At 40.6% G+C, this 13,111-nt stretch overlaps 1 protein-coding gene across 5 annotated transcripts in view; it reads left to right on the top strand.

Moving 5' to 3' along the window:
• Window positions 1-10,184, top strand: part of dglucy (D-glutamate cyclase) — a 30,941-nt gene extending 20,757 nt beyond the window's left edge. For 4 of the 5 annotated variants that reach the window (XM_068717751.1, XM_068717752.1, XM_068717754.1 and 1 more), the window contains 10 exons: window positions 1,565-1,715; window positions 2,453-2,575; window positions 2,662-2,892; window positions 4,181-4,298; window positions 5,229-5,371; window positions 5,502-5,601; window positions 6,102-6,250; window positions 7,102-7,221; window positions 8,223-8,383; window positions 9,369-10,184. In XM_068717751.1, the coding sequence (XP_068573852.1) occupies window positions 1,565-1,715; window positions 2,453-2,575; window positions 2,662-2,892; window positions 4,181-4,298; window positions 5,229-5,371; window positions 5,502-5,601; window positions 6,102-6,250; window positions 7,102-7,221; window positions 8,223-8,383; window positions 9,369-9,530 (1,458 nt within the window). In that variant the 3' untranslated portion in view covers window positions 9,531-10,184. The remainder of the gene's footprint in view (window positions 1-1,564; window positions 1,716-2,452; window positions 2,576-2,661; window positions 2,893-4,180; window positions 4,299-5,228; window positions 5,372-5,501; window positions 5,602-6,101; window positions 6,251-7,101; window positions 7,222-8,222; window positions 8,384-9,368) is intronic. The other variant, XM_068717753.1, reaches the window with a different exon arrangement.
• The last annotated feature ends 2,927 nt before the right edge of the window (window positions 10,185-13,111 follow it).

The following is a 13,111-nucleotide window of genomic DNA, read 5'->3' as shown; positions in this document are numbered from 1 at the left end:
AAAGACCGTAGCGATTAAAAGTTACTAAAAGCTTGAGGTTTCATCAAACAACATGGACTTGGTGTAGCAGCTATTTTACATGGTTCGCCATCATCCACCAAGCTGTTGTAACTCAACTGTACTTTGACAAAACTGTCCCAAACTTGACATGCTTGATTACCGTCATGATTTTAGGACTTTTGCATGCCAATATTAACTCATAGTCATAGCACCACCTACTGGCAACCACAGAAGTAAGCAGGATTCTTTAATTACAGCAGCCCAAACACTGAATTTATTTAAAGGGTTCGTGTGCACACCATGAGCAAAAGACTTCTCTGATCTAAATATGTGCAAACTAAGATGCATGGGGAGCAAAAGTTAGACAACAGTGGTTCTCAAACCATGTCAGTGGGCATTAGTATAAATGATCTGTCCAGAGCTTCTACATGAAAATCACGTTAAATGTTACAATGAATGCTTCACACTACAATCTAAAGTTATAGAAGAGCTTAAAATGAAAACGGTGTTAAATTAAAGTGTTAAAGTAAAAGCAAATGACAATACTGTTCTGTTAACTTTCATGTAAGTTCAAATACAATCAGCAGGACACTGCAGGGAGTTGAACCCCATCCCAGTAAACTGACGGTCTGTTATTTTATAAACACTGAAACACATTCACACATATTCATTTTCTTAATGATCTTAACAGGCTTACATTTATGATTGTATCGGAGGTACACTCAAAACATTTGAGGCTTAAGACCTGGCAACATGATCTTGCTACGCTGCTGGTTGAGGCAGGAAATACTGTTTAACTCGTGCACGCAATGTATGATTGTCACAGAAATGCATGGCCGCGTCAACCAGAGTCCCGCCAGTACCCTCGACGTGCGTGAAGTTGCAAGGGCCCGATCAATGCTGCTTGCAGCTTTAATTATCTAATTATAATTTCTTTATAGAGCTGAGGTCTACACCAGAGCGGCAACTAAAGATGTATTTAAATTTTCATTATTGATTAATGCATTTTGGGATTTGTTCCAAATATGCCAGAAAATTACACCACCATTTTGTAAAGCCCAAGGTGATATTTCTAGATGCCTTGTTATGTCTAAAAAACAAAGATATACACTGTTTAATGTAATAAAACAGCAGATAAAATAAAATACTATCTTTTGAAACCTGAAATCCCAATCATCAAAATAGTTGCTGATTATTTTTCTGTCAATCAATTGTTTATTTATCAACTTGTTTCAGGTTTGTTAACATTATTTAAAACAATGTATTTAAATGGAATACAATCTATCAGGACATACAGTTTTTCCCAAAGCAAAATGCATGTATTATATTCTCTCTCTCTTCATATTTGTATATATATATATATATATATATATATATATATATAGAGAGAGAGAGAGAGAGAGAGAGAGAGAGAGAGAGAGAGAGAGAGAGAATATAATATGTATATTTTGCTGGCAATATATATACATTATATATTATAAATAATATAGTATTTGATCATTTGGACAGCACACTGCTTATGATTTTATCTGTTGCACTTTACGATACTTGTGTGTGTGTCCAGACTGCAGTTCCATGTATTCCTGCTGGAGTGTTCAGCTGCCCTCTAGTGGTCACTATGCGTCCTGTTCCAGCTGGCATGCTGGATGCAGCAGTAGAGGTTACTCACCTCAACCCGCTTGCACATGGCGCTCCTGTACACATAGGAGACCCAGGTATACACACACACACGCACACGCTTTACTCCTCCTCAGCCGCTGACACACTCATCCTCACCTTCATCACCTCTCGACTGGACTACTGCTGTACGGCGCATCCACCAAAATTATCAACAAACTACAATACATCCAGAACTCAGCTGCCCATCTGCTCTCCTACTCCCGTACCAGAGATCACATCACCCCAGTCCTTCAAAACCTCCACTGGCTCTCCATAGAGCAGAGAATCCAGTTCAAGATTCTTCTCATGACATACAAAGCCCTTCACAAACTCGCCCCTTCATACCTTTCTGACCTGCATCGACACGCTCCCAACGTGATTCGTGATCCGCTGACACCAACCTCCTTACCCCCCCTACTCTGTCCAAACATCGGACCTGGGGGGACAGGGCCTTCTTCATTGCTGCCCCCTCCCTCTGGAACTCCCTCCCCCAGCACCTCAGACATTCTCCATCACTTGCCACTTTCAAAACTGTACTTAAAACTCATCTATTTAAATCTGCGTTTAACCTGTGAAGTTAGTTATGAATGTTTTTGTTTTGTTTATCACAGATACAATGGCATCTCTCTGCCTTGTTTATATTGTTATTGCCTTTATTCGTTCTGTCTTTACCATGTAAAGTGTCTTTGAGTACTTTTTAAAGTGCTATACAAATATAATGTATTATTACTATTTACACAGGATAATAACCTTTATTTGCCAGAACATAACTTGGCTTTATTTGTGTGTGGAGCTCTCCTCGGAATACAGGACCTGTCTAGACCAAACTATGGGGGGCAAGTACAGCTGCAGCCTGGCGATGTCCCAGTGTTCTGGGCCTGTGGAGTGACCGCTATAGAAGCAATAATCAGCAGCAGTGAGCAATATGATGGATTCACTCTGTACCATTCTCATAATTTCTTCAAGAAATGTATTAAGACCTCATTTTCCGTCTCTATCCAGAGCCTTCTTTGGCATTCAGTCATTCACCAGGCTGTATGTTCCTGACTGACATCCCAGACTCGTCCCCTTCTTCTCCCACACCTCCACCCTCTGAGGGCTCCACGGATCACAATCGTGAACTGATTCCCTTCTGCTTTCTGGTATCCCACAATCCCTTGCTGTACAGTTTGGCATCTCAGAGGGCTGTGGCAAAGATCAGACAGCTGGAGACGATTATTGGAGAGGACCCAGGTAAACAAGTGCAAAGACACATCACAGCTATTTGCATGAGTTGACAATGACGTAGCTACTCTGGTGACTAATGGAGGTCCATTAATTCTCCCTCAAAACAATATGCGGTGCGGTGCGGTGTGGTGAAAAGATTTTTTTCCACCACAGTATACATTAGGATGTTCAGTCCTGCAGTCTTGAAGGGCTTCACTATATCTGTCCACGGACTGTTGTTCTCCTCCGTGTTGTCCTCCATAGCTCTCTGCTAGTTGCAGCATGGAGCGAGTGACGCAAAAGACACTTTGAAATCCAATTGGGGTGGCAAGAGCGTCTGGAATTAGACGCCTCTGTAGAAATCCGCTTGGAATCACATTTCAAACCACCTCCAGATGTGGTTTGGATCCGATTTGCTATTTGTTTTTTTTCTGTCCAATCTGGATATGTCCAAAAATAATTTGGTCTTGCAGTCTGAACAAGGCCTCAGTCTTGTAACAATAATTACACTCAAAAGTTAAGGTGTGATTGACTACCACTCTTGAAACTTTGCCCAGAAAGCCATCTGTACTTCTGTTAGTCCCTATGCAAGAGATTCAGTGTTGCTCATAACATATGAACACAATGCACACGGCTCCATCTAGCCATTGTGTTTAGTGTGGCACTGCAGGAAAAATCTCATCATGAGCAGCTAATCCATTAAAGCTCCTTTGTGTGTTTTCAATGCTAAAATACATGAAAAGAATAAACCAACAATAATTGAAGTACTCTGCTCACATTCCCAGTTAAACCAAATTGTTTTCAGATGAAAAAGACGGATATGAAGGGGGTGATGGACTATTTGGCAACATTCCTAAAATACCCAATTCAATAGCCAAACAAGTATGTGTTGTGTTAATATTCATACTGCAGTTGGCGTATGCTAAGGATGACGTGACATAGATAGATTTATCTCTGGCTCTCTATAGAGCTGCCGTGTTTGCCAAACAGTCTCCTCCCCTTATCTTATAGGATAATGAAATTCATAAGCAGAAGGGTGGCCTTAAAACAAGATTTATAACAAAACACCAGTCTTTATATTACAAACCAAACTAGTAAATTAAGAACCCAGATAATCTGGATCAAATGTGAAAAATAACAGACATGAACTGATAATGTAATATATTATGTAACATAATATTTCTCACCTTATACTTGGTAGATAACTCTGACAGCCTCTGTTAGCAGTGGGGATGATGGAGAGTTCAGTGGCTGCGTCTCAGTACCAGGTTTGCTGGATGTGATGATGCGAGTTTGTTCCTTTTCTCTCAACCAGGTCAACGAGGAATCGGAGCTTTATTTGTTCAGGATGAACTTCTGCGCTCCTGTCTGGCACTCTCCCACGCATTCTCTGTTGCCATAACTACCGGCTTTCCAACACACTACATGCACAGGTAGGTACCTGCAAACATACATATGCACTTGACACACAGGTATATTTATATACAAAGGCATGCAGTGGTTCTCACACTCCTTTTTAAAGTGTTCTTTCAACACATTATCCTAGTCCCCATTTATTTGAATTGCTTGCATCCTGAAGCATAGTTAATTGTTCAGTATGTAACTTGTGCCACGGTTCTGTTTGGTATCACGCCCATGGTGCATAACACAACAGGTGATTGCTGGCTGATGAGAGCGCAACAGGCAATTAGCAGTGAGTCCGACATGTCTTGTCAGCTCAAACTGCCCCAACCAGAGGTGGAAACAGGCTTGAGTGGCAGACCTTTACATAAAAATGAACGTCCATTACGTTCAAGCCCTTGCCAAAGGGATTGACGCATTGCTACTTAAGCCTATCGCTGCCAAGGAGATCTCTCTGTATTTCGAAAGTCACTACGGTGTCCGTAGTGACTTTCGCACTTGTGCCTGCAGGTGATTGGCCTCAGGAGCGCTCTCTTCAAGTCTTCCCATGCAATTTTAACGCAGAGTTTCTTTTTTATCTGGAGCATCCACTCCAGATAGCTGCTTCTCCGTCGTTATGGTTTCTCCCATATAGTAATTACTATCACTGCCAGAAGGGGGAGACAAATGTTCTGCTCTCCAGCTTTAAAGTCTCAATCTCAAAGATCTCCATTTGTTTTCATTAGCTACACCCATGGCGGTAAGTGGTAATTGCAGTCATGTTTTTTGATCAACCTTCCCAGAGAGAGCCGCTTGTGATTTTTGCCCGGGTTGTCGCCACAGACACCCAGTTTGGAAAGCTGCAGAAGCAAAGGCTTTATCAGTGGGCTTTATGCTCAATCCCCATTGTGTTACCTCATTAGCAACAGATAGTGACTGAACAGATATTTATTTAAATTAAAATCTTTCCCCTTCACCTTTAGTCCCCCTGACGAGACTGACGGCCCCCCTGGAGCCATTGCCATGGCGACCATGCTGCTGTCGCTAGGGAAGCGGGTGACAATGGTGACGGACAGTAGAGCCTTGGAGATGAACCGGGCCATCATTGATGAAGCTGTGAGGACAGGTGGGGAAGAGATGGACCTCGACCCGCCTCCTGAATCTGTTAACGCCACTGAAATGTCATTGTCCTTCATCATTGCTTTTGAATTGAAATGGTTTTGTCTTGGTTTAATAGTCTGTGATACCACCCTTAGGTGTGCTGAAAACTGCAATCCCATTGGTCACATTTGAAGACAGCGGCCCAGACTCTGCACTACACTTCCTGTGTCACCATGGAGACCCCAGCAAGCCCAGGTGAGCTGACCTGTCATATGTGTTTGCAGTAAGGACGAGGACACAATAAAAGACCCTTTATTGTGAAAGAAAGAAATGAAGTAAACCCTTACTATATGTGAAAATTCAATGTTTTCACTCTGTTGTTATTTATACACATTACACTTACTGGCACAAATATATGGAGCAGGGGGGGGGGGGCATGAACAGATGCCCCGAGCAGTTGGGGTTTGGGTGCTTACTGGCATCAGCTGCCAGTCCACTCTCCATACTTGGTCCATACAGGGACTTGATTTGGCGACCCTCCAGTTCCCAAGCTGACTTGCGTTACTACCAACCCAAAAACTACTTCACATCAGGACTGCTTTTCTAGAGTAATCTGGGTTGGTTCAATTAGTGTCCTTGGTATAGAAAGTTGTTAGTGATCACACTGACATCTGGTGTAGTCGGCATTATTTAAAACATTGAATCTTTCAGCTTCAAGAGTGTAAATGCAGTGTGCTTGTCATGTTTAATACCAGGTATGACCACCTTGTGGCGATAGAGCGCACTGGACGTGCTGGAGATGGAAATTACTACAACATGAGAGGAGTAAACATCAAACATCTGGTGGATCCCATTGATGACTTGTTTATTGCTGCCAAGGATATACCAGGAATAATCACTACAGGTAGGTAACACTTATTATTGTTAGTCGTCTTCATAATGCATACCTTTTTTTACTCTAATTTCGGGATTCGAACTGCAAGTAATAATGGAACAATCATGTTGATGATTTCATAGCCTTTCAAAGAAAAAAAACAGACTGCTTGTTTTTCCATTGTTAAAGCTCAATGTACATATTTTACTAGCACACAAAAAACAGAATTATAGCCCAACATATGTGTGAATTGTTCTCAAATTTATTGTCACATATTAGTATTAAATATGAACATTGAAAAATCTCATAATACTGTTTAATTTGTTGAAATTATTGTTATTAAAACCAAAAACCCACTTACTGTTCTCCTGGTTAAATGATAAAGTCCATCATATTCTTGGAGTGAGCAACGGGTTGTTACTAAAATCACCTCTTTGGAAAATCCAACTCATACCAATGATCTTTGGTAATAAATGTTTTAAACTTTGGCACGATAGAGGGATAAGGTAAAGTAATGGCATCTTTTTCATGTCATTTGAACAGCTAACAGAGAAACATGATAAATTCAACAAACACCTCTTTTGTTATTTGCTCTATGTGACATACTGACTAAAGTTATTGATGCGCCAATCCAATTAGATTAGGAGCTTTGTCTCCTAGGAGATGTAACAAACTTGAAACTAAGACAAAGTTCCAGGAAATGTGTTGATACAAATCTCTTGCTGTTTCCAGAAAGTGTATTGCATTAACTTAGACATCAGACTCAGTCAAGCTCTCACACAGTTGGTATATTCTTCTAGAAATGATTATGCATATGTCTGTTGCTCACCTCTGAATTTCCCTATATAGCTCATCAGATGTTCCTCTCTCTGAGCCTGCAGGAATCGGTGATGGTGGTAATGAGTTGGGGATGGGCAAACTGAAGGAAAAGGTGGAGACTATGATGCCCAATGGGAGTCTCATAGCCTGTGATGTTCCTGCTGATTATGCCATCACTGCTGGTATGGACTTGCCATCATTATTCTCATGCAAAGTTACCACTGCAGATTATACGGCTGCTGTTGTTATGGGTGCATTACCACAGCACAGATATGCTTTTAATACATGTAATGACTGTAGCATCATTGTTACACTGCTCCTGCAGGTATGGATACATAATATGCACTCTGAAATTCAGGTACACACCAACAGGTCTACATGCAGAATGCATATACAGTCTGTCAAACATACACCTGGCCTCTCCTTAATCTCCTTGTATGTGGTCTGAGAAAAAGCCCATGTCAAGTTCCACAGTGGAGTAATTATATTATCTCTACACTAATCCTTTATTAAATGGAGACGTGAAACCAAAAAGAGGAAATAATCAGGAAATAACACACAACCTTTTTTTGGGCACAAGTAAGGTCATGTACTGATTATGAGACATACAAAAAGCCCAACCACGTGTGAGCAAAAGACAGACTTGCCAGATATTTAGCCTCTTTTTGTAGTTGTTTTGTGTCACTTTGTTGTCATTAGGCATCTCTCTGTGATTTTGTGTCTCTTTGTGGTAATTGTGTAGTTGTTTAGTGTCACTTTGGAATTGTTTTAGTCTTTTTGTAGTTTTTTTGTCTCTAGTTTTTCCCATTTTCGTAGTCGTTTTGCGTCTCTTTGTATTTGTTTTGTGTCACTTTGTATTTGTTTTGGTGTTTCTTTCTTTTTGTCTGAGGTTGTTTTGCTCCTTTTAGTTGATTTGCATCTCTATGAAGGTGCTCTGTGTCTCTTTGTAGTAATTTTGTGTCTGTTGTTGTCGGTTTGTGTTACTTTGAAATAGTTTTGGTCTTTTTGTTGTTTTATATCATTACTCATTGAGAACCACCAATTAGGCTTTCAGAAAGCAGTAAAAGGCCTTTTCAACTTAAAAAAGTTATTTTATATTATTAAGAGTTATTCTTTTTTTTTGGCCAATGTCTGTGGTTTACCGGCATTCTCCCACTCTCACCAACGTACTTCCCTCCTGAAGGGGTGTCTAACTGGGGAGGATATGCTGTGGTCTGTGGGCTCTATCTGCTCCACACCTGCCCCTCCCACCAGCGATACAGAAAAAAAGGACTGGGTTTGGAGAACACAATCCCCCAAGAACAGCTCCAGGACTGGACTGCTAACCTGCCATCTGTGGACAAGGTGACACACACACACATGCCTTTCTAAATAATCTCTTGAATAAAATGTCTTTTTTAGATTTCCATCTGCTTTCTCACATCCTCTTTATAATCAATGTTATCTGTTTTTAAAATGTAAATCGTGTGGAAAGCAAAAAATATGTCTTCTTGATTTACATAATACTTTTTAAAGCTGAGAGTACTAAATTAATCTACAGTAACTGAATTCCACAGGAACTATTTAAATTTGATTTACTCTGAAGTAGTAAACTACAAATAATATCTATCATTCATGTGTGTTTCCCTGCCTGTTCTCAGTTTGAGAATGAATTATTAAGATGATGAAAGTTGTACTGAAGCATCACAGAAGACACCACAAATTCATAAAAAACAGATAACTATTACAGTGCATATACTGTATTTTATAATGCAGTCCTTTTATTGCTTCTGAAATGTATTCATTAAAGTTAGCTATAAACAGTATTTTTTGGAACAATTTAATATGTTTAATTTGAAAAGTAATGCCCAAAGTGACGAACCCACAGAACATTATCACAACTCTGCAGTTCCCATCAGCTCTACAGAGCGTTAAAGCCTCGTATACCATATTTTTTTTGGGGGGGGGGGGTTCTGGCCTGCATACTCTTATCAGCCTCATGTCCAGCAGTAGCAGGCAGCTGTTTTGAGTAAAGCCCACCGTATACTACCTGCCCAACACCAAACAGTAGACAATCTAACTTAGGCTAGCTGGTGTACATAAGTGGCTATTTCCCTCAGAAGTCGGTGGAGAAAAGGAGAGGGAATACTGGACATTTGCCAAAAGGCAAGGGACACAGCTCCAAATGAATGCTAATATAATGCACCATTTCCACTGGACGTGTAAGCAGGAAAGTGTTTGCTTACACATTCGCCATGAATGTTGTGTTGTCAATAAAAAACAATTGTACCTATGGTACATCTCTAGGACTGGCTTTTACACACACAAACACGCTCTCTTTCTCCTCCAGGAGGAGTCCATCCTTTCCACTCTGGTGCGTTTTGGGATAAGAAGTGGAAAAACTGGTCATCTGGCCATGGAGGTGGATGGTTTGACCTTTCACCCCACACACTCCGACATCATCACCAGACTCCTGGAAGTCACATTAGGCTGCACCACTCCAAACCTCTAATCAACGTTTCCTGCTTATTCTCAGTAATATTTTTTAAAAGAGGCACAGATCAAAAAGTGAATTATCTGTGTCTGTGATTGAGTATTAACATCACCTTGATACAAGTAGCCATTTACGCTCAGAGAGACACACCTGAGCATGCACATACACTCATATACAGACGCACAGCCTATCAATGTGCCAGGGGGTGGCATTCTGTTTCCTCTCTATTCAGATTGCCATAAGAAAGTGAGAGAGAAAGGACTGAATGAAAAAGAGAGTTGTGGTTGTGTGTGTGTGTGTGTGTGTGTGGGTGTGTGATTTTCGATGCTGCCTTGGTTACCTTTCAGCCCTCTTCCTTGACTACCGGTGACAAAGCAAACTTCTCTCTCCCTCCCTCTGTCTGGCTCAGGCATGAACGAATGAATCAGAGCTCTGACACTATTCTCATGCTTTAAGAACAACATTTTTATAAAATATACTTTGTAGGGGTATAGTTGATTCATTGGCAGTAACTGGACAGTGGTGTGTGAATAACTGCGATGTTATGGATCTTTAGCACAGATTTTCCAACTATTAGATGTTGTGTCACTTAAATGGGCTGTGATGTTTGTGTTTTACCTTGCCTTTTAATGTAATGTAATTTAAATAAAAATATATGCCACTCATCTGAAATCAGTCTAATAAATGTTTCGTTTTTTTTGCTTATTTGCGCTACGGTGATCTGTTATGCACCTTTTATAGCAGTTGAGCTGGTTGGAACTTTTGCCAAGTAGTACCTTTATTAGTGTATGATCAAGCAGAGGCCCATTTTAAAATGCTCAACTTTTTAGTAGAAATAAGCACATTTACAGCCTGCTAAAAAGATAACCTTGGTATCTATAGCTAATTTCCTCATAGCCGCTAGCTCAGGTGTGTTTGTGGTGTCAGTGCCTTTTGAAGGATTTTTCATGCAAATATTGGACAAAAAATGCCTTGCTGTGAGGTAGCTGTACACCATCCAAGAGGTCTGTGCTCCAGTTTTTTTGGAGAGTGAAATTTAAGTTTTATTTTATTTGTTTGTTAGCACTAATTAGCGGGTATTGGTGTCTGTGCTCACCATACATGGCTTGTTAACTTAGCTCGCTGTACGAAGAGACACTCTCAGAGTTACAAACAAGCCTGTTTTTGCTAGCCAAAATTTGTATCCCAATTAATAACCCAGTTAATGTGAATTACAGATGCACCTTGGTAACCAAGCTAGCCTTGGCATGACAAACTCTAGCTAATGGTACCTGGCCCCGTCGGTCCTCCCTCTTTCCCAGCTCCACCCTCCAAAATGTCAAATTCAAGGCTTCAAATAGTCCACAAACCAATGGGTCACAGTGACTACGCCCACTTATAAACAGTCTATGTGTATGATGGAAATGAAAATACCTTTGTTTGTCTGATAGGGAACTAGCTTTCTCAACAAGGCAATGAGCAATGAAGCGCATTTGTCAACTATCACCACAGGATGTATACAGTTCATATTAAAACAAGGTGCAAAATGGGACTCAATATTGAGCCTCAGGGCACTCCCTTAGTTTTGTTTAGTAACATTGGCATAATGCCACTTGTTAAACACTACACATAACTTACATGTTTAGAGTTTTTTCCACTTCTGACTAAACAAGACATTTCTTTTCTTTATGTCATGGCAGTGCAAGTACAAGAGTAACTACAAATGCAATAATATTTGTTCAAGAAATTACATTAATTATAGTCTTCAGAATATGCTGTGTGTGTCACAACCAAAGGGCACAAAGGGTCATCCAGAGGTTATCCATTTTGAAAAAAACTGATCTGCCCTGTCCACCCCAATCAATTCCCCTCGTCATTGTCAACATCAGATAATTTTCAGGGTTAACACAAGAACTACATCCGTGCAGTGTGTCCACAGTAATATTCTCATTTTATTTCCACCCTGCCTGGAGGGGCAAATGGATCTCCTGGTCATCTTTGCTGCAGTTGCTGTTTCATTTCTTGGCTGAAATAGTGTTAAGAATTTAGATTGTGGTATGTTCAGATGGATTCAAGTAGAGGGCAACTCGTAATGGGGAAAGAGAAAAACACATTGGGTAATAAAATGGCATGACATGAAAAGGTATGACATGTCACTTTATCATTTTAACACAGAAAACACTAGAATTTGAATACATAAAGTGATTTATACAGAGGCTTGGTTTTTTGCTTGTGCTGAACATATTGTTGTCATTGTTTACCAGCCTCACACAAATGTACCATCCTGTTCTTATCTACGTTGGCAGAATGTAGTAGTATCATAACTTTCATTCTAAACTTATTTATTTTAGCAAATCAACAATTTAAAAATAATTAAATGAGTAAAAAAAATATTTAATTAATAAAAAGCGTTCAAAAGGAAGTTTAGAGTGATTTCAGGACTTGTATAACATATTTCTGTGCCTATCACATTTTCTAAATGTGATATTTCTCTTTTTCATGTTTGACTTTCTTTTTTTTGTCAGCTGAAAATCCAAACACACACTTCCTATCATGATGTTGTGCCGCTAGTGTGAAAGTAATCTTTTGTTGAAGAAAACTTCACTCAGTTTCCAAATGTGTGTAGAATTTAGGGGGATCAATTGGCAGAGATATAATATAATATTAATAAGTATATCTTCTTTAGTGTATAATCACCTGAAACTAAGAATCGTGTTCCCGTTATATCAGAATGAACAGTCTATATCTACATATGGACCAGTCCTCTCTACAGAGCTGGCCGCCATGTTTCTAGCCAAAAAAGGACAAACCTAACTGCCTCAAGATGGGGCCATTTGTGTTTTTGTGTCGGCCACGTGGTTCTCCTATACACTTGGCACATGGGAGCACTTTCAGTTGGTTGCAATCTGCAACCTCATTGCTAGATGCTGCCAAATCCTACATTCTGCACCTTTGAGTGGGTGAAGTAGGTGGGGAAGTGAGTGAATGATCTGGCGAGGAAGGCTGTGGATCCAGATGGCATCAGCTCAAGGCTTCTCAAAACCTGTGCAGACCAACCGTGCAGGATTGTTGAGCATATCTTTAACCTGAAGCTGGGGAGAGTGGAAAACATCCTGCGTGGTGCCAGTGCCGAAAACCCCGCACTCTAAGGACGTCAACAGCCAGAGGCCGGTGGCACTGGAATCGCACCTGATGAAGACCCTGGAGAGCCCTTGTCCATCTTCACCCCCTTGTGAGTCCAATAAACCTAGCAACTTCTATGCCTTTTTCACCTGGAAAAAGCTGGAAGCACTGAGAACCATGTTTTTTGAGTTCTCCAGTGCCTACAGCACCATACAGTCCATGAAAACAAACAAGCCGGTGGTGTACTTCCACAGGTGCAACCACTCTCCTACTGTACCAGTAAACATTGAGATGGTGGATACGTAGGTCTTTTGGAGTTCAGGGAGCTCTCCTGATGACCTTTTTCGACTCTGTGGTGGCATCAGCCATCTTTTATGGCATGGTCTGCTGGGGCAGCAGTATCTCGACTGCCGACAGGAAGAGACTCACCACACTAGTGAAGAAGGCCAGCTGTGAACACGTCCCACCCCATGCAGAACACACTGAAAGCACTGGGC

This window comes from Cebidichthys violaceus, unplaced genomic scaffold, assembly GCF_023349555.1.
Source record: "Cebidichthys violaceus isolate CVI_PGR_0920_01 unplaced genomic scaffold, fCebVio1.0.p SCAF_22, whole genome shotgun sequence".
NCBI lineage: Eukaryota > Metazoa > Chordata > Actinopteri > Perciformes > Stichaeidae > Cebidichthys > Cebidichthys violaceus.
This window is presented reverse-complemented; position numbering and strand designations above follow the sequence as displayed.